Source organism: Sprattus sprattus (genome assembly GCF_963457725.1).
Source record: "Sprattus sprattus genome assembly, chromosome: 1".
Taxonomy (NCBI): domain Eukaryota; kingdom Metazoa; phylum Chordata; class Actinopteri; order Clupeiformes; family Clupeidae; genus Sprattus; species Sprattus sprattus.
The window spans coordinates 13458765-13482071 of record NC_137920.1 but is presented as its reverse complement, the minus strand read 5'-3'; the positions used below and the strand labels follow the sequence as shown (position 1 = coordinate 13482071).

General features: G+C 39.5%; 1 protein-coding gene across 1 annotated transcript; it reads right to left on the bottom strand.

Moving 5' to 3' along the window:
- Positions 1-1545: 1545 nt before the first annotated feature.
- LOC308367546 (NACHT, LRR and PYD domains-containing protein 3-like) lies at positions 1546-21612 on the bottom strand (the record flags this gene model as incomplete). Its single annotated transcript, XM_080841481.1, has 7 exons — positions 1546-2079; positions 7402-7456; positions 8780-8953; positions 10317-10487; positions 16108-16278; positions 16915-18670; positions 21312-21612. The coding sequence occupies 7 exons, from the start codon at positions 21610-21612 to the stop codon at positions 1546-1548; spliced, it is 3162 nt and encodes a 1053-aa protein (XP_080697607.1).
- Between the last annotated feature and the right edge of the window lie 1695 nt (positions 21613-23307).

Below are 23307 nucleotides of genomic sequence, written 5' to 3'. Positions count from 1 at the left end.
AGGAATTTCAAAGAGCTGATGGAGTGATTTGACTCAGAAGTGACATTGGGCATTGGCAGCGCGAGATGTTCAGAACAACTTAAACTTCTAGCTCAGTAACTTCTAGCTCAGTAACATCACCAGCTAAGAAAGAAGGTAAGAAAAATTGTCGGAAAACTTTGATTTGCAAGGCAAGCAGGCAAGTGTTGGGGTTGTTACAGTATAAAGCCTACAATGCGGTGAAATTTCGGAATTAGGCTAACAGACTCTGCGTTTCCTTCTAAACTAAAAACAAGGCTATATTAGCATATTAAAATGGTGTACCAAATTGCGTTTTATTACAATGATAAAAAAAGTGTAGGCCTACTAGCCTATGGTAAGGTCAGGTTTGCCGATGTGCTTGGCTATTTTAAAGTTTCTCCCTGTGCATCGATCGGAGACAGACGTCACTTCACTGATAATATTCTGGGGATAGGCTACAACATAGCCAAAAGGCTTTCATACTAGGGGCTTTATCCTTTAAATATCTTTGAGGCATTGGATCAGTCTCATTTCAAGAACTTTCTAGCCTCGCGTCAGCAGCGGCCTATACCTAAAAACAACAGGCGGATGGCGGGCGGGTGCGGTTTTGAAAATTGGTTAAAAAAATTGGTGCGGATTGATAGCGGACGGATCATGCGTTTTGTGATGCGGTTGCGGATGAAATAATAGCCCATCCGCGCATCTCTAACACACACACATTACACAATAACTATGTCTCTCTTTCACACACACACACACACACTCTCACACACACAAACACACACACACACACACACATTACATAATAATTATGGCTCTTATTCACACAAAAACACAAACACACACACACACACACACATTACACATTACAAATGAACTATGCCTCTCACACACACACACACACACAAAAAGATGCATGGAGACAAGAATTCAGTAGCTTGCATTTTATTCACCCACCATATTAAGAGTATCCATGTGCAAAAAACAGAAAAACAAAAGAAACAAACAGACTTATAATATAACTTGAAAAAAGATATGTACAAAACAGCTGGATATGCACGCCAATACAATAGCTTGGCACAGATGTCCCTAAAAATCAGGCAGCCAAAAATATTACAGGACTCTCACATCTGAGGATGCTGGAGAAGGCAAAGCTTCCTTCTCACCATATCACCACAATATGTGTGCACCCATCTGCTTCTACACACGCCAGCCAAGTTAAACCAGTTCAGAATGTTATGAGGTGATGGACAATAATGAATGTAGAAGTCACCATTTAAAAGTTTCTATTTAAATGTGCAAAAAAAAAAATCTGGTGCCATAACGCACACACACATGTGCATCATTTTCAAACAAATGCAGCAAATAACTAAACCTTAAGGAGAGCAGAATAGGTTTTATTGTTGCTGAACAATTCTTATTATTTGTAGTTTCATCAAAGCAGTGGTGTATAAACAGAATACACACTATGTCCATAGCATTACAGCATCACACATGTGTATTAATAGGAGTGGGGTATTCCTGTGTTATTGCAGCATGGGGAGGTCATGTGATCTGGCACAGGGACACTGAGGAGTTATAACCCCAAACATAAAACCCAGGATAGAGGGGCTCAGTGAATGTGGAGTGGAATGTGTGCCGGTGGGTGAGTGTGTCAGAGGAGACGCTGTAGAAGGACAGAGTGCCGGCCGGCCAGTCCAAGTACACTCCTACTCTTCTGGAGCGGGAGGAACGGGCAGATATGTGGGCAGTGCGTTTATTATTGTGCATGGCAGTGTATTGGTCAGGAGTGCAGTTCAGACTCCAGGACTTGGCATTATGTCCCAGCAGGTCGTCATCACTCTCCCCTTTCCTCTGGATGCTTTTATACGCCACAGCTATATGAGCCCAATCCCCACTCCACTCAGCCTCCCAGTAGCAGCGTCCAGACAGACCCTCTCTACACAACACCTGACACCACTGATCAAATCTTTCTGAGTGGTCAAGATACCGCTGGTCTTCATTCACCCATGTCACCTTTCTGTTCCCCTCAGAGAGAGAGAGACGTCTGCCTGCTGTGTTTGGGTCCAGTGTGAGCTCACAGGCATCTGCAGACAAGAGGAGAGGAGAGAGGAGAGTCATCATCAGAATATGGGGAGTGACAACTGCTGCTGACTAACACACACACACACACACACACACTCTCTCTCTATTTCATGACACAGGACACCAACACACAACTTCACATTCCAAACACAAATAACACCTACTTATTTAAAACACAACTCACCAGTACATACAAACACACACAAACTATTTTTTTTTAACATATTCTAAACACAGCACACTAATACACAAAATTACCAACACGCAAACAAGCGCACACAACTACACATTACAACAGGGGCGACTTGTCCAACAGGGCGAGTGGGGTGACGTACTCCCTACAGGAAAAGGAGATAATTGTTTCTGTCGGATTCTACCACTAGACTGTCTGATCTGCCTCTGAATGTCATTGTCCAATCAGGCAACAGTAAGGCAAAAGTCGTGCTTCAAACGGCTCGCCTCTTTTTTCGATTTGGGGTGAAATGGAAATCGCCCTAGACCTCTCTCATTGTCTCTCATGTTAAATCCATTTTTTTCACAAAACAGGGCTCTCGATGCATTCACTATGGCTTCCGGGAGAGCTCGCCCCTCCATGCTTTCTTCATACATAATAGGACGTATAAGCGTATACGACCGCCATACGGCTTCGGTCAAGGCATATTCTTTAAAGATGGCTAACGTTCAGTGCAACAACTTGATTCGCTCTTTGAAAGAAACTCCTTTTTTAGCCGGTGTACTAATGAAGATAAATTGACAACCGAACAATTAGGACTTCCTAGACCAAATGTATACATTCAACAGGTTTCTAAAAAGGGGGGGAAATCCTACATCCAAGAATTGGAACGAAACAAAATTGTGGCTAGCAGGCTGTGTAGTGGCTAACGCGGTCTGTATTTCTACATATCTCTGTCACTTTTCATAGGTTTCACAGTGTGAATGTCCAGTACTTGCACTAACACTCAGTTATTTTCTATGTGATTACTTATTTTGCATTTGTAAGCCAATACTTTCAAGATCAGTAAAATATTGTTGGTTTTGACTTACATGTTGCCCCCTTCTTTATATTGTTACTGGACATATCATGTGTACTGTTAAGCTATATTACATCGCACAACATTTGAGACGTGTGGATCATGAAAAAGTGGCATCATTTAATGTGGAGCCACATCATGTTTGCTTACGAAGGCTCCTAGATGGAACTTTCTTCCACAGCTTCCCACCTGTAACTAGCTACTCTACAGTATGTAGCTAGAGGGGACATCTTTCTGTTTTATGCTGCCATCTAGTGGACAAAAGGGTAATGCTGTTTGAGTTAATAAGCTAACAACAAATTGATACAATTTTCTTGCTTAATGTACCTACAGAATGGGTTGAGTTAATCCATTTGTTTCAGGAGCCGCCACTGCATTACAAGCACAGCAAACCAGCACACACACACAAGTTCATATTCCAAACACAGCACACCAGCATATACACACATACACACGCATAAAAACACACACACACACACAGTCAAAGGGTAACCGAGCCAAGGGTCTTAAGTGAAGGCAAAAAAAGGCAGCAAGGAGACAATACTCTGCAGTTGGTAAAAAAAAATATGTATCCTTCACCGAGTGCGCACTAAAGTGTGAAAAATTGTGATGGAGTTAACAGAACTCCAGGGGATGTTTAGTGCCTTGGAATTTTTTTTTGTATCCTTTCCCTGACTTTTCAAGAACCTTTTCACTAAGTTGCTTGGAGTGTTCTTTTTTCTCTTCATGGTGTAACGGTAGCCATGAATACTGATTAGCCAGGTGTCAGTTAATCAGTCTAGCTCCTAAATGAGAAGATCTAGATCGCTAAATGAGAACAGGCTATACCAGTCTGCCGACGGGTGCTAAACTACTTAATCGTGAAGTTAATGTGTGCCAGACTAAACTCATCAGCTAAATTGCGCGTGCACGTCCTGCTTCAAAAGGCAGGAAAGGTTGATCACCAAAACCATGATTTTTTTAACGCAACAATAGTCTAAACTCAAAGAAAAAGACTCATTTTTTTCTCCGCTAAGGCAGGAGATGACCATGAATGCGTTATGAAGAATTCAAGACCATAATCATGGCAAAATCCAACATCCAACATCCAATACTCGCTGCAAGAGTAATACAAGAAACTGTTTATGGGCTCTGTACTGGGTGATATCTATCGATAATTGTAATATGTGACTTTTAGTGCAGTGGATAGAGCTCACGGTTTGAACTCAATGGAGTGAAGTTCAATTCCCCTCTCCTCCATATCAATTAAAGTTTTACATATCCTTGTACATCGCTTTGAATAAAATGACTATGACTTAATGTAAATGTATTAATAAGAAATTAAATAAATTGAAGCAATGAAAAGAAATTGTGTGTATTTCTCTCTTCTTATCATGCATCCACCTTAATCATTTTCTACAAAAATGATATGTTATGTATGGTGTAGTAGACTGAGACAGTATTCACTACTGCACAAAAACTAGACACATTTGCAAAACTATACGTTTGCAATGATGTAAGTTAAAGTAGGTAAAACAACCTTCGCCAATATCTCCGTAAGGGATATGGGTTATGTGTTCACATTTCCTGGGATCAAAGAAGATGTTAGTATTCATGTGCAAACCAAAAATCACGTCTCAGGATTGCTGCGCATGCAAGTTATTTCGGGTGTATCAACTGTACCCATGTCTCAACTGTACTAATACCACTGTCATATAATTATGAGTGCTCTGTTCTCCGCATCGCCGCCATTACAAAAATGAAGGCTAGCGCTTGTAAAAAAGTGAAGACATTCAATGTTCGACTGTGGAGTTTGCAATAAATTACTCGAGAAAGTCTTTTAAATTCATTATTCCTTGTTGGGTGAATCGGTAGCGCTCATACAAGAACATCATGATGGATAAAGGGATCTTGGCGATCGCAAATAACTCGCAAACCTTGGGGAGTTCCCGCCTTGACTACTGCAACGCCCTCCTAACGGGCCTGCCGGCTTGCGTGGTAAAACCACTGCATATGGTCCAAAATGTGGCGGCCCGTCTGGTGTTCAACCAACCAAAGGGGGCACATGTCACCCCGCTACTCATTGAGCTCCACTGGCTGCCGGTAGCTGCTCGCATTAAGTTCAAGTCACTTATGCTTGCCTAGAGAGTGCTTGTTGGTTCTGCTCCCACCTACCTAAATGCTCTTGTAAGGGAAAATGTTACACCCAGGAGGCTGCGCTCGTCTAGTGAGCGTCGTCTAGCACTGCCACCTGTGCAAGCTCGGCAATCCAAGCTATTCTCATTTGTAGTTCCACGTTGGTGGAATGAACTGACTAGTACTACCAGAGCAGGGGCATCCCTCTCTACCTTAAAGAAGACTCAACTCTTCATAGAGCACCTCCCTTCCTAACTGGCACTTGGACGACTGCTTAACTTGCACTTCTTTTTCTTTCTGTGTCGTTTTCTATTTTTTATGTAAAGTAGTATTTATTGTAACACCAGGTTTTTTTATTGCTCTTAGCTTGATTGTCTGCTAAATGACTAAATGTATTGTAAATGTAATGTAAATGTGCTAGCACCAATTGGCTGGACCTCTGTTTTATAAGGTCAGTCACTTTAAAGAGGGTGAAAATGTATACAATCACTTATTTTACACAACATATTTGTATTTAATTTACGTTACTTTGTACACAGACACAGACACAGACAAAGACAAAGACAAAGACAAAGACACAGACACACACACATACACACAGACACACACACACACACACACACACACACACACACACACACACACACACACACACACACACACACACACACACACACACACACACACACACACACATTTGTGTGCATCATTGTGAAGTGTGTAGTGGTAATAGGCATAACACTCAGACAGACTACAGACTGATCACACAGAACAGATGTCTGTGAATGATCCCAATTCATACAGTTACTGAATTAACCATTAAGACTCACATCTCAGCAAACGTGGTCGTGCTGTGTCTTCAGAAGCATGGTCAGTTCTGCGACAGAAACACACGGTCAAACATAAACTCTTCTAAAACAGATAAGATCTGCCATTTTTTTCATTTGAATAGTTAATAGTAACTCAATGAACTAAATGATAAGTTAAGGAAAGATGAATATGTATTACTGCAAGAGGAATGTTATATCTGATGAATCAGTCATTCAAATGGCTATAGGAGCACTGGTGAATATTGTATTGCATTGTATGCTGTTGTATGTTTTACTGGTGCTCTTAGTTTCATTATGTGAAGGCATTCAGGTTAGCACTACTGAGTCTGAGCCTGTTTTTCACTCTCTTAGGCCATGCCTTGGTATTTTTGTTTATTTCACCTAATTCAAAACAATGAGGCAAAAGTGGCATGTATGATTATGTTCTAGAATACCTCAGCAATAATAATGGGAGTGAAAGGAATGTAGTAAAAAAGGTTTAATTTAAATCATATCTAAACAAACCCTTACAAAAACATACTTTCAGAGGTGCTCAGAGTTTGTACAAAAAACACATGGCAAACATTTTGGAACAAGGCATTTGAATTCTCTTTGGACTTTGTACACTTAGGTGTTAGATTTACAAAGGTGAGTTTAGCATTCAGAAAGTGTGTGTTGTTTCACTACTACATATTTACAATTTTAGAGTGACCTGTACCTCTTCAAAACTACTGTCCCTACAAATGCATATTGATGTAGAGGTGTAAACAGCCTTGGGACACCTTGGTCAGAGACCATGACCATTATGTAATGGCCCTGGAATGTCTTTGTGGCCCGTTCTCCAGACAGGTTTTCTTTCCACATCATGACCCAATAGCGATCACTAAATTACTATCCCCTTATCATATGAATAACTGTAATTTGCTTATGGGCGGGTCGCTAGGAGCTAAAACCTCACTCACAGACTTAAAGGTGCCAGAGACTAGTCATATTCTCCTTACGAAGTGCTTATTTTTATTTTTGTTTCAAACTGAGTATTGTATATCTGAAAAGAGAAGGGTTTAAGGTTTCTGGGGGTGTAATTTGTATGTCTCTGCGACAAAATAGTTTTAAAAACAATTCCCCATCCCCCTGCACAGGGAGCTATGACTTCGACCTTTCACACCAGAGAAACAGGGACAAAGGAATCAGTAAGATGTAGAGTAATATAGTTATTTAAGCCTATTCTGCCTACGTCTTGTCTAGTTTGGACTAGATTTTAACTTTACCAACTGCTTATTCATTTGGACTAGATTTTACCTTAACCAACCATTTATTCATTATCCCTTTGTTACCATATAATTGCTTTGGAGTCCACTTACCTGCCTGCCACCTTCCCTGCCTGACCTATAATCCTCATATCCTGCCAATGTACCACTTTGCAAAAGGGACCATTTAAATTCATATTTGCAATAAGTAACGTACATCTAAGTTGATAAAGTAGCTATTTCAATTAGGGCTGTCAATAGATTAAAAAAAAATAACTAATTAATCTCACATTTTGAAATTCATTAATCTAGATTAATCGCGATTAAATTATTATTATAATTTTTTTTAAACTAGTAATCACTCCAGACAGTGTATTTTAGACAATGTTGAAAAAACTTTTGTGACAACGCGATTACTATCGGCAAAGCATCATGGGAAGTTTAAAATAAAATGTCATCAGGAGAGGGATAAACGAAGGGAAATCTACTGTAAAGATATTTCTGCTACGTTGTCGATGCAGATTCTAATGAGGCTGTTCTCCACAACAACATGGATTAGACTTCGATGGTTGGACTATGATGGTAGTTTTATAACAATCGTTGCCGCAAGAAAGAAAAAGATCTTCTCGTTTGTTGTGCCTCCTCCGGTGTAGCATACAACGTGAGTGAAGGCTTGGCAGATGCCGGTCGTGTGTAATGTGTAGGCTATTTCATTCCATTCTTGCAATGTGAATAATTTGATTTCATGCTCTTGTGCTTGTTTATATGAACAAGTGCATTTATCTGTTGCTGTCCGAGTTCAATAAAGGCAGGCTATTCATAAAAAACGTACGTAAATATGTGATTAGTTTTGAACAGCTGTGACATTGACTGCTTCAGACTCTGGTTCGGACAAAACATTAATGGCCGGTCGTTCTTTGTTGTGACTTCTGTAAAACACCAACGACACCAAAATGAATTAGCTGTTCGGCTCTGGCTTCTGAGTTTTCCAACCTCCCCCCTCCAGAGAATGCTAGAAACACGGTCATGCCCCACACAGGTAGCTAGTTAGCCCAGCTAACATGTTAGCATAAATGCTAGCGAGACCTAGCATGTCAGGGTTGAAAATAGATAGCAAACCTCTTCCATAAAAGATTTGAAACAGGGAAAGAAGAGGTGACAGGGAGAAGAGTAACGTTAGAGCGGGAGAAGGAGGGGGGCACGAACTCAGACCACCCAGGGAACTGTGTGCGTGTGTCGAAATAAAACTCCTCTTCGACGTGTAAATTAATTCCGCACACCGGAAGTAAAAAAAGTTGCATTAACGGCGTTAAAATATCTTAACGCGTTAATCGCGGTCACATTAATCTCATAGATGAACGCGTTAATGCTGACAGCCCTAATTTCAATACATCTTTGAAAAAGCATCACTACACTAGTTATAGAGAAACTGTTTTGATCTCAAATGACTAATGGAGAAAAGTACAACATTGGGATTTCTTTCAATGCTTACTTAAGCTTCTCCAGTTTACAGACAGGATCCTCCAGTCTAACAGATAACACCTTCCGTCCTGAATGTCCTGGATGATTGTAGCTCAGATCCAACTCTTTTAGGTTGGAGGGGCTGGAAGACAGAGCTGAAGCCAGATAAATACATCCCTTTTCTGAGATGAGACAGTCAGAGAGCCTAAGAGAGAGAGATAGAGATAGAGAGAGCAAGAGAGAGAGAGAGAGAGAGAGAGAGAGAGAGAGAGAGAGAGAGAGAGAGAGAGAGAGAGCAAGAGAGAGAGAGAGAGAGATGTAACATTTAATGAGTTAGGACAGGTGTAATATGGAGACAGAGATGGAGGTATCCAGTAAAAAAGTACACACTGTTATTACTGTTACTATTCATCTATTACCTTTTATGATAAGGGATCACCTAAAGTGCTCTACGTAACCAGTACACTGTCAAGCCTAATAGAATTGCAATTCAAAATAACCCATCTGTTTGTGAACGTCCAGATCAGATGTGATACACTCACCTGCAACACACCCATACTGAATTTTGGAAAACATTGACAAAATACCTCTGATGAGTTTTCACTGCCTTAGTACTGTCCTCAATCTTGCATATTATCCCATTCATTGTAGAGCTGTGCAAGTGTAGATAAATTGCTATATTGTTCTGTTTCAGTCCGGCACATGTGTTCTGCTTATACCAATGCCTTCCATCAACAAAACACTGATACCTCTAATGTGCCCATGACCTTATTCACACACATCTAAAGTAACCATAGAAGTAAACTCATGACCTTATTCACACACATCTAAAGTAACCATAGAAGTAAACTCATGACCTTATTCACACATATTTAAAGTAACCATAGATGTAAACTCATGACCTTTATCACACACATCTAAAGACACGAAATATGTAAACCTATAATTTATACTAATACATACAGCATTTAGCCTGTGTTATGTTAGCATGGTTGAGAATCTAAAGTCATGTGAGATTATGTAATTAATGTAGTATGCAAATGACAAAAGAGTAGAGATAGTTAGGCATGGATGACGGAGGGCGTGTCTGCCGCATGGGGTTGTTTTGATAGTGAGATTAAGGTTTGTCAACAACCAATCATGCCGCTAGCGTGCACATTGTTGGTAGTTACCTTGCTAAACATCCTAACATAAGATAGCTGGTTCAGACGCCTTGCAAATCCCTTAAAACGTATTCTTCAGTTACAATTACGGGGGTTTTCACATTGTACAGTGTCTATTTCTCTTTTTTTTTCAGCATCGCTCTTTGTGGGACATTAGCATGAACGTGATTTGGGACCTCCACTGCCGTATTTGCATGAGTGCAATTTGATTGGCCACAATTCAGTCTGACAGCGGTATGAGCGTGGTGTAAGTGTACTGTTTGATGACAGAATTGTATAGGTTGCAGAACGCTGGTGGAGCGCCTCTTCATCGGTTGCTGATTCATATTCAATCAATTGCCCAGCCCTTCTATATATGGTCAGAGCGGCTTCTCACAAGGTCTCTCCATAACATTTAACACCAACCTTAATATCTGCAGTTTGCAGTGGGGACTAGACAGTCCATTAGAGAGAAATTGAATTCCAGAATCTCCCAGGTCATTGTTACTTAGGTCCAGCTCTGTCAGGGAGTTTGGGGACTGTAGAACAGCAGCCACAGTTCCACAGGACTTATCTGTGAGTGTGCATTCAGCAAGTCTGCAAAACATTGTGACAAAAGACAACATATTCCTTTGAAATGAAATATATAGCAATGCATTTCTTAAAGTGGCATTATGCAGCAATTGTACTTCAGGGTCAGGGTACTGATAAGCAGTTGTACCTGAAAATAACAGCTTTAAAACAATTGGGGCGCTACAATAACTTTTAATATGGAGAATTGCCTCTGTGTCATTGCCATACGAGGGTCTGCCAAACTAGTAAGTAGCTTATTTGCCGTTTTGCGTTGTCTTGTGTTGCACTTGCTTGATGTTTGACTGTGTTAGGACAGTTGTTGACTAACTAGTTTGTCATAGTGTCAAAGACAGCACATCTGAAGAGATTTAGCTAGTTTTTGCATCTCATTAGCTATTAGCAATTGATCCGTTATGCTTGTTTTCTGAAAAATCATTACAATGAACGTGTGGAGGCAAAAAATTAAGGTGGTGCTGAATTGTTCCTTACATTTCTGATTACATTTTACATGACAGTAATAGCATACTAATACACAAGCAGGGTCTATCCCTATATAGTCCTCTGAGTTCCCTCAATGTAATATCCACATCTGCCAGTAAAAAGGATTACATTTTAAAAATGAACTTTTATGTTTAACATTACATTAATGACATACATGTTACATCAAGAGCTTCATCCCCCATCATGCCATTATGCAGTTTATTCATGTGCACACTATACCTACACACTATAGGTGTACAGAGACATTATCTGCATCTGTATCTGTTCAACCAACAAATATATCTGTTTGAGACAGGGCATAGTTTTATACTGAAACTGTATTGCTTAAATAACTTTTTCATCAATTTAATTTGACTCTAAAAGACATAATTTCCCAGAAACACATCATCCTCAATTTGAGAAGTTGAAGGAATGGGAACAAAGTGCAGAAGCTCGAAGAGTGATGATAGACACAGAATTAACAGGTGGATATTAAGTTAGACAAGAGATACTGTTAAAGTCCGAAACATTAGTACAGTCAGGTCATCAGTACGCTTATATAACAGTATACATTATAATTAAGGGCTACATAACTAACCAAAAAACACCTGACCAAAGACATGCATAACACCAACCTTAATGTCTGCAGTTTGCAGTGGGGACTAGACAGTCCGTTAGAGAAAAGCTGAACTCCAGAATCTCCCATGTAATTTTTAGTCAAGTCCAGCTCTGTCAGGGAGTTTGGTGACTGTAGAACAGTCGCCACAATTTCACAGGACTTATCTGTGAGTGTGCAATCAGCAAGTCTGCAAAACAGCATAACAAAAGACAAAACATTTCTCAGAAATGAAAATAAGCCTGTCTTGAAGTGCCCTGAGAAATGAACGTAAGGAAATAAAAATTGTTCACACCCCAGTTAGCAGGGTAGGGTTTTCACTGGTACTTTTGCAAGAAAATTGGATGGGGGGGGGGGGGGGGGGGGTCTCATTGATAGCCCATGATTTACATATACAGCAGTAATAGTGGGATATTGTCTTAATTGACAAATACATTTATATTTTTCCTTCATACATGTACATTTCAAAGTAGATGCTGTACTTTACCACTATTGTTTAGTTGGTAACAAGGCTGCAAACAAACAAAACAGAGCAGAAAACTGAATAAAGTTTCAGCAAAACTCAGAAACATTTTATTAAATAAATGTATTCATAATTCATATTGCATCAAACAGTTGCTCAAATACATCTTTAGCTTTCATTAGCTTTGGGCCTTGCATTGTTTTTACACAAAGTGATTCCTCTGTCACTTCAAACTGGATTTTAACTAAAAAGACACAAGACCAAAAGTGATGCTTTTTAAAATGCATCATGCTCTGAATCATTCACTAACATCCTTTCCACAATATCAAACAACAAGTAACAAAGGCAACAAGTAAAAGAACATTATTTCGCAACTATTAACATGGGCTGTAAGCCTAACATTGTTTGCGGCAAATGTGAATGTTAATGAATGTTAATGAATGTTGGTCAATGTGCATTGATCACTTAGGGGTGGACTCACTTTAACTAAGTTTGATATTAAACACAAATACTTTTTTTTATGTTTAGGCTATGTGTCTGTCTTTGCAGACGTTTAAGCCTATATAAAACAAATAGGCCTATTGAAAAAGTACAAACCCTGAGTAAATTACCTTTGTTTCTCTAAAATTGCAAAAACAAAAACTTCCTATAATTGTTGCTCAGATTATGCCATATTATTACAGCTATTACTCAAAGTAGCCTAATATGAGGCCAATGCCCAAGTGACAACGTAGGCTAATTAGAAAATATACGAAACACATCGCGTTCTGAAACATTCATTAACAATTTCCATTCAGAATGTTAGCTGAACAAGAACAGTTAGACAAATAGACCTATGAACAATTCAAACAAAACAGTACAGCCGATTGTTTGTACCAGTGAGCCATGAGTATTTTGCATACCAGTAGGCATTAACGGCAGCGATTTTACCATTGGGTTTACTAACTTGGACTTTTGGAAGTGGTCTCCCAGTTGTTTTGATACTAACCTTCTCTCTGTAGCTAAATGTATGAAACGGTTTGTTCAATAAAACATGTACAATACCTCTCCATTGTACATCTCTTTATTAGCATCATTCTACTACAATCTTTAAGGTTGAAGTTCTATCGATATCCTACAGCATAATTGTTGAAGAGGGAAACTTCTTTCGGTATTAATGTCTAATCCCCTCCCTCCAATGCCAAATCCGTTGTTTATTGGTTAAGCAATGTTGGCACAGACTCAGACGCTAGGGAGGTCTTTCCTCCCCTGGGCAATGTAAGTGAATGCGCCCCACGAGCCACCAGTATCAGAGACCGAGTCCATTGATTTCAATAGGAGCAAAAAGGGAGGACGTCATTTGTGCAAAATGTTCTGGGTACGATAGGGGGTGCTTTTGTTATAATATGCATAGTATTAAATACTGATATCAAACTGCATTTTTAGAGGTCCTTCCTCCGTTTCTTCAATGGGAGAGCCTCCTCTCGTGTGTACTAATGGTAAATCCCTAAGTAACGGAGCTTTTATAAATGTTTACAAAGTATAGATAGTGCAGCTTTAGATCCAGCACTGCAAAACACTTCACGGATGATTAGTAAATGGTTTCTATAGAGTATGTCACTCAGTAACGGGCCATTTATAAATGATTATAAAGTAAAGATTGTCTACCTATGTTAGGTGTCAACTGAGGTATTGCTACATGTGCTAATATTTATGAATTCACTCATGAATAAAACAATAGCTAATGCATGATAAAGGTTCTTCATAATGACCAATGAATGGTGAGTAAACCATTATCACATACTTTATACATTATCTTACAAATCATTAGTACATCATTTATAACTGGTTGATTTGTCATTTCTAAAGGATTTATTAAATGTGAGCAAACCATTATCATATACCTTATAAACAGTCTTAAAAAAGCATTAGTAAATAATTTGAAACATGTTCATGAATACATTACTAGTCATTTATGAATAGCAAAATAACCTTTATGAATGTTGTAATAATGATTTGCAAATGATGAACAGACTAGGAGCAAATGCTTCATAAATGGTTTATTAACAAAAGTTATTCTAAAAGGTTGCCGAAGTTTGAACTAACAGGTTAAGGGCTATATAATAACCTGGGTATTCATGGCAAGACATTTACAACACCAACCTTAATGTCTCTAGTTTGCAGTGGGGACTAGACAATCCATTAGAGAGAAGTTGAACCCCAGAATCTCCCAGGATATTGTTTCTCAGGTCAAGCTCTGTCAGGGAGTTTGGTGACAGCAGAACAGTAGCAACAATTCCACAGGACTTATCTGTGAGTGTGCATTCAGCAAGTCTGCAAAACAGCGTGAAAAAAGACAAAATATTATTCTAAAATGATAGATAATCGTCATTCTGAAGGTGTCATGAGAAATCAATAAACGCACAGGCTAGGGGCAGAAAATATATATTTCTAAATGCACTGCTACATTTTAAATGACAGTAATGGCATACTAATACACAAACAGGGTCATATGTTGCCAAAGATCTCAGAGTTCTATCAGCCATCTGTAAAAAGGAGTAACACACACAACTCAAACTCATCTCAGTACATTCATTAATGTGCACACTACTCCACCAAATCCCTAATGTGTAGAATATGGAATTCTAAACTTAATATGATATTAATGACATACTGTTGCATACTAATACACAAACAGGGTCATATGTTGCCAAAGATCTCAGAGTTCTATCAGCCATCTGTAAAAAGGAGTAACACACACAACTCAAACTCATCTCAGTACATTCATTAATGTGCACACTACTCCACCAAATCCCTAATGTGTAGAATATGGAATTCTAAACTTAATATGATATTAATGACATACTGTTTTATGAAGAGATTCTGATTAAGTTTACATTTACATTTACATTTAGTCATTTAGCAGACGCTTTTGTCCAAAGCGACGTACAAGGGAGAGAACAATCAAGCTAAGAGCATTAAAATCTGGTGTAAGTACAACATTTTTAATGGCTGAATGCCTAAATAATCAATTTAATTTCCCCTTTAATTTCCCCTCTCTAGTGAGAATTATGGTGAAAGGTTGTTGATAGTTGAGTTCAACATTCTATCATTTTGCATTCCACTTTTCCATGCTCCTAAAGCAACTTGTTGATTGTCTTGAATAGTGCAGGATTTGGTCTGATCCTCTATGTTGATTTCACATTTATAGAGCCAGGACTGAGTACAAAAACTGGAGTATATTGTAATGAAAAACAAAGAATGGACCGTTAGGGGGCCGTGAGAGGCGTTTGTTTAAGAGTTTGACAATCAGTTAATAGGATATTTATGTGGCACAGTATGCAAATCCCTCCCTCTTCTCACCATGGCCCAAACGGGGAGAAGGACTTGGACTCCCCCACCACAATGGAAGGGTCCGGGTTTCCCCACATCAGTGGAGGGGTCCAATTGAACTAATTGGACCAATTTAGCCCCATGGGAAGCCTTATTTAATGTACCTTACTGTTTTGTGTGTGTGTGTGGGTGGGGGGGGGGGGGGGGGGCAGATTGGACATGCGTGAGAGCATAGACCAAGATACAGAGACAAAAACAGTCACATTTTTGACCACATATTTGTGCTGTCCTTTTGCTTAATGTTTGTACAGTGTTCAAATATCTGTTTTGGGGCAGATGTAATTTTCTATCTCTACCAGGTCGACATCAAACCTTAAGTAGAACCCACCTTATGTGCTGTGGTTCTACTTAAGGTTTATCCTTGCTTAACAGGGAGTTTTTCCTTGTCCCTGTTACCATGTGCATTTGCTTGCTCTGAGGGAGTTCATGCCCTGTGCACTGTAAAGCGCTTTGAGAAAATGTATTGTTTTGGTGCAACATATATAAATATATTTGATTTGAATTGAATTGTTTTGACAGCAAGATGAGGAACAATTAGCTGAATCTGGGATTAGAATCATGGACGATAATATTCCGAAAAATAATGAACAGACACAAGTAAAACAGTAGGGAGAGGAGAGCATTTTTGATGCACAGGAATGATGCACAGGAATGCTCCCAATGATCTAAGGCCTCAGTGAATACATGATATTAAAATAATGAAGTCTACAAACCTCAATGTTTTCAGTTTACAGTGAGGACTAGTTAGTCCTGAAGAAATAATCTGAACTCCAGAATCTCCTAGGGCATTACAACTCAGATCCAGCTGTAACAACGAGTTACCAGACTGCAGAGATCTCTTCACTGTTTCACAGGACATCTTGTTAAGTTTACACCCATCAAGTCTGTTAGACAGAGAAAACAGGTTTTTGTAAACTTACATTATAGACTTAAAAATTGATTTTCATGATTAAAGCACAGACATATTTTGCAAACACAATTACAACTGTATTAAGCTGCTAAATAGTATAACAAATTGCATTTATGTTTGTGGTGTAGTTCTACATAAATTCAGTTGTTATGGCAGACATAAGTACCAAATTGCATTTATGTTTGTGGGGCTGTAGTTGTACCTGTGTACATCATAATTGCAGTTAGTAAAGCAGATAGTAGGACCACAGTGCATTTCAAGTAGCCAGGTTTACCAAACCCAAGTGCCGTCAATGCTTTGGAAAACATTGATGCTGCTATAACAATTTCAATGAAATAATTTTTGTGGAAGTCTGCGCTGTCACTACACACGAGTATGATCCATATCATCGAGCCTGGCTCTTTGGCGTGCAGATTTGGTACCCTCTACACCCGGGTTCAAGTCTGGGTGGGGTGACTATTCTTTCACTTTGCTTCAAAATGACCAACAAAGTTCAGACTTTTATTTGGGCAGCAGTAGGTCTATTTCATTAAACTCAAACTCATATTATCTATCTATTTACCAAAAAATGTAAGTGCATGAAATTAAAAGTGAAGAAACAGAAACTCACTTTGCTGTTCTGTAGCACCTCAGGGCTGGGACCAGTCTCCTGCGTCCCTCATCTGATGTGTTGTATGTCTTCAGGTCAAACTCATCCAGCACCTCCTCAGACATCAGTAGCATGTGGGCCAGTGCTGAACAGTGAGCAGAAGACAATTTCTGTCTGAACCCCTTTGGTGATTTCAGGTACTCTTGAATTTCTTCATGAATGGAATGATCATTCACTTCAGATAAGCACTGCAAAAGACTGATGCATCTTTCAGGGGACTGATCCTCTTTGTTGAACTCCTTAATGTACTGACAAATTGACTTAATGCCACTTGAACTGCTGGTTATGTCTTTCAGTAGACCTTTCAAAAGTCTCTGATTGTTCTCCAGAGAGATGCCCATAAGGAAGCGAAGGAAAAGATCCAGGTGTCCATTCCTGCTTTCCAAAACTTTGGTTACTGTCAACTTTAGCAACTCTTCCAAGCCGAAAAATGCCCCTATGGTCTGATCTGCAAAGATATGAAATGCTGCCAGAAACTCCTGGATGCTCAGATGCACAAAGCAGTAGACCTTCCTCTTCTGAAACACAGACTCTTCCTTAAAGATTTCAGTGCACATGCCTGAGTACACTGAAGCTTCACTTACATCAATACCACACTCTTTTAGGTCTTCTTCATAAAATATCAGATTCCCTTTTGTCAGATGGATAAAAGCCAGTTTTGCCAGCTTCAGTAAGATTTCCTTCTGTGACTCCAGGAGATCCTCTTGATTTATCTGTACTCCACTTTGATACTTCTGATTCTTCCTGCAGGTCTGGATGAGCAGAAAGTGAATGAACATCTCAGTCAGAGTTTTGGGGATTTCCTGGGTGTTGTGCTGTCCCAGCATCTGCTGAAGGACAGTGGCTGCAATCCAACAGAAAACTGGAATGTGGCACATGATGAGGAGACTCCTGGATGCCTTAATGTGTGAGATGATCCTGCTGGCCTGACTCTCATCACTGATTCTCTTCCTGAAGTACTCTTCCTTTTGTGGGTCATTGAACCCTCGTATTTCTGTCAACTGGTTGATGTACTGAGCAGGAATTTGACCGGCTGCTGCTGGTCGTGAGGTTATCCAGATGAGTGTAGAGGGAAGCAGACTCCCCTGAATTAGGCTTGTCATGAGAACATCAACTGATGATTTTTCTTCAACATCAGACACCAACATATTCGGCTGGAAATTTTGTGAAATTCGCCTCTCATCCAAACCATCAAAGATGAACACAATCTGACAGTTTTTGTATTCTTCAACATTCTTCAGCTCGTTCAGCTCAGGGTGGAAGTCAAGCAGGAGCTTGTGAATACTATACTGGTCATCCCTGACCAAATTCAGCTCACGGAAAGGAAGGGGAAACATAAAGTCTACATTCTGATTGGCTACCCCATCTATCCAATCAAGAATGAACTTCTGCACTGAGACCGTTTTTCCAATGCCAGCAACACCTTTGGTCATCACAGTTCTGATGTTCTTTTCCTGTCCAGGTAAGGGCTTGAAGATGTCATTACAGTTGATAGGTGTGTCTTCTGTGGTTTGTACTCTGGATGCTGACTCTACCTGCCAAACCTCATGTTCCTCATTCACCCCTTCACTCTCTCCCTCTGTGATGTAGAGCTCTGTGTAGATCTTATTGAGGGGTGTCTCAGCTCCTGGCTTGATGATGCCTTCAGATATGTTCTCAAACCTCCTCTTCAGACTGGCTTTATGCTTCTCTTTAACTCTCCTCAGGACTTCATCAGCTGTTTACCATGAACAAAGATGAACAAAGAAACGTTTTATTATCATTTGCATGATAGATCACAATGTTGGTTTTCATTAGTGATTGCTTCAGCCAAATTATCACTGACATTTCAGACACAAATATTTATTTGCTTTTCACAACTGTTGCTACTTACACATCAAGATGGTACTTTTCTGATTTGCTGTAGGACTACACTCTAAAACCCTGTCTGATGATCTAGATCAGGGATGGGGAATATTTCTCCTACCAAGAGCCATGTGAGTTTACAAAGTAATTAGGGGTCCTCCATGACTTCAGATAGCATACTTTAAAACATTAGTTACAGTAATGATGTTGTAGTATTACATAATATTTTGGTCCACTAAATTGTCATAATGCATTTACGAATTCTCCTACTCGATACTCCAGTAGCATCCCATAGGTTGAGTATGAAGTATGAGCGGCATGACATTTCTCAACGGTTTCTGGCTACTTTGTCCATGAGGAACAAAACTAGGGTGCTGTAATTTATTGTTACCCGACCGAACATCAAGATTGTGCCACGCCCTCTTAGGGTGAGTCCAGCGGATCTGTATCTCAGCTTCTGATGGTCAAATACACTGTCTCAAAATGACCGAAATATGCATGTTTACAAATGCATTATGATTCTAAGCTCTAAAACCATTACCTTCCGAGATATTCAAGATTTTTTTCTTTTTCTTAATTTGCATGGGGCGCAAAAAGTACTCTACTAGCAGGCTCAAGTTGAGTATGTATTATGAGTGGCACGACTTTTCTCAATGGTTTCTGGCTAAATTGACCCATTACTGTCACCCGAGCGAACATTGAGATTTTGCCACGCACTTTTAGCATGTGTACTTGTCCGTATCTCAGCTTCTGCAGGTCGTAGACACTTGAATATGCCCTCAAAATGACCGGAATGCGCATGTCTATATATGCACTATGAAGGTTTTCTAGACTTTAAAACCTTTACCTTTCGAGATATCCAAGATTTTTTTTGGGGGGGGGGTATTTGTGTGGGGCGCAAAAAGCTTCAACTCTTGAATGTCTTGAATATTTCCTCTCACACCCCTGCTTGTGTTAATATCTCTATCACTTGTCTCTGGTTTTCGTACTGTGATTTTCCATGCAAGGATTAAACTAAGGGCAGGAAAATGGATTTAAGGGTACGTGTGATATTGTATGAGGTGATTTTTTTTGTCGTGTTTGTGTTCAGTAAAATAGACAATGCCTGTAAAAGAATCCATCTGATTCTCACAGACTGCTGACTGTACACTGTATGTGTTTCTGATCCTCTGTAGAAGACTGATAAATATATTACTAATATCTAATATCTATAATTATCCCTGTTTTATGTTTTTTGTCCATCTTACCCTCTGTTAAAGTAACTGTATGCAACAATTATACTTAGGGTTAGGATAAGCAGTTTTACCTTAAAATAGCAGCTTGAAAAAAATTGGGGCGCTACAATGACTTTTAATGTGGGGAATCGTCTCTGTGCCATTGCCATACCAGGGTCCATAGGCATATAACTGCTAAATGTACGATTGCCTGACGCCGCCCGGCTTTCTACTGTCTGCCGAACTAGTAAGTAGCTTATTTGCCGTCTTGCTTTGTCTTGTGTTGCACTTGCTTGATGTTTGTCTGTGTTAGGACAGTTGTTGAGTAACTAGTTTGTCATAATGTCAAAATCAGCACATTTCAAGAGATTTCGTTAGCTTTAGCCGCTAGCATATCGTTAGCGAATAGCAATTGATCCGGAATGCTTTAACCCTGTACTGGCTGGTTCATTAAACTACATCAACCTGTAATCTTTGTGTCCTGTGCCAAAACTGTGACAGCATGAGGGTTAAAGAAAACTAAATATTCAGTTCCATCTAAAAATCATCAAATTGTCATATGAAGGTTAACAGTGTTTACTGTGTTATGTCAGGGACAGGGATTTTTCCAAAATTTCATATGGCTCGGGCACAGATGTGAAAAATAAAACTGTTAGTTAGCCAACACATACTCCTGTTTCATTGTAGGGCTGTGTCATGATTAATGAGTAGCCTACATACTTCAATCTCCATTTTTATCAGGGGTGTAGTGGTTGTAGGATGCAAGGGAATTGCGTTCCCTCTTCAATAGCTTACCATGAGCTCTCATGCAATTTGTGTGCACACAAAAAAAAGTGTGCATGAGAACCATTTAGATTCAACATTAACTTCTCCCAGTTTAAAAATCCCACTACAGCACACATCTTGGTATGGGCCAATGTAGAACCCTTTTAAACAAACACTATTCAAACTATTTGAAGTTCAAATTAAATGTGATTTCTGTGTAAACATAAATGTGTTCTTCGTTATCATTGCAAGTCTATGGGTAACCTATAGCGACAACTGTGGCGCATCAGGAGAGCTGCGCAGAGGGCATGTGTGCATAATCTTTCCTAACGGAGGCAACAACCATAACCACTATGACAATAATAACAACTTGGTTTAAATTATATACATATATTCATTAATCATTCATATTTTGTAAAATAAAATCTTATATCACTATTTTTGAATGGCTCTGCCAGCTGAAAAAGTTCCCAACCTCTGTTAAGCTACTCCTTCATCAGATCTCATAAGAGTTTAACCATCAGGAACCCTCACCTTGTTTGCTCCTTCTGTCTGGTTTGTGTTCAGTGTGCAGGTGTTTGCTGCTTTCTACCATGTCTGTGTGTTCATCTAAAAGAGGCTGTAGAGGAGGTTGAGTTCTGCGTGTCTTCCCACACTGAGGACAGGCTTGGTCTCCTGGTAGACCAGGCTGCTCCCAGCAGCTGCTGATGCACTGCCTGCAGAAACTGTGTCCACAGGTGGTGATGAATGGGTCCCTCAGTACCCTCTCACACACTCCACACCTGGACTGATCCTGGGTCAGATCAGCACTCAATTCACTGCAGAGGCAAAACATCGAGCAGACTTAATATTTGACTGATAAAGAAATTGTTATTTTGGCTCTGATGAGACAAAACAAACCAAAAAGAACATAGGCTAATTTATCTGTGGAATTAATGTGTTCACACTTAATGTTTACAATATGTACACCACTTCAGAATGAATGAATCACTCTTTCAAACCCAAACTTGCTTAAAGGCTCACTCACCCATGTACGTACACACACACACACACACAAACACACACACACACACACACACACACTCACACACACACACACACACACACACACACACACACACACACACAGACCTCACACTCCCTCACTCACACTCTCTCTCTCTCTCAGATATAACAGATACACCTCTACATGTTTTCCATTATAGAGTAAAGGTTATACCTTTGCTTTGTTATGGATAGGTGTCACATGTCATACCTCTAGTGTAGAAATGACATAGACAAAGAGGACGGAGTAGCTTTCACAATGGTTTTATTTTAGATGTCAAGTAATGGTCCAACCCAAACCACGTAAACAAAACGTCTGCCTTAACTCCACGGTACAACACACAAAGACAAGGACAAACAAAGGACCAGTACAACACGCCGTTGCTGGGCCAAGACCAGCCGCTTAGGCAGTGTCTGCTGTCTGCTCATACATGCCATACATGCCTGTTTCTGTTAAATAACTATAAAAACAACTTACTTTAGAACTGATGGAACTGGTTCACTGCTGAAGTTGATAGGATCAAGCATGGACTGGCCACTTTTCATAGACACAGAGCTGGGCACTGAAGGTGGAGGTTTGTGTGTGTGTCGTCTACAAACACAAGGAGACACAAGAAACCAATCAACATAGGCTATAAATAAAGTGTCACACTGAACACTCGGGACACTGAAACCTCTTTCAAATAGTCTTCCATGCCTGGATATGTTTGTTAATTTTTTCCTGGAACAAACTCCCAGAAACACTTAGATGTGCCCCAAATGTTGCTACTTTTAAATCAAGTCTCAAAACTTTCTTGTTTTATTAAGCCTATGACCACTGATTTGATTCATTGATTTGCTTGCTCCAGGAGCACCTGTCTAAACTGTGAGTTGTGGCACCTATATTCCATATGATTATGTGCTTCCAGTACTTTCTTATCTTATCTTATATTATTATGTTTATCATCTTCTTTTTACATGTTTCATTTTACTCTTAATTTTTATCATTTTAATTCTTTATTGTCTTTCCTGCTATTGTTGATGTAAAGCACATTGAGTTGCACATGTGCATGAAATGCGCTATATAAATACAATTTCCCTGCCTTGCCTATTTCAACTAACTAAAAACATTGAAGCAAAAGTGGCATGTATGATTATATTGTAAAAGACCTCATAAATAATTACATGAGCGTGAAATGTAAACAAACTCTGGCAAAAACCTACTTTCAGACTTTGTGCCAAAACACCTTGTAAATATTTCGGGCAAAAATGTTTGAACACTTAACCTTTTAAACAAAGGTGTTAGCTATACATAGGCGATTTTAGCATTCAGAAAGTGTGTTTGGTTTCACTACAAAATATATTATTATCTATTATTAACTTCAGAGTACATTTTTCTTCTCCAGAACCAGTGTCCCTACACAATGAATATTGAAGACATAGGTGTGAACACACCGGTGATTGCCCCTCCCCAATGTCACTGCTGATGGCTCTATCAAAGACAATG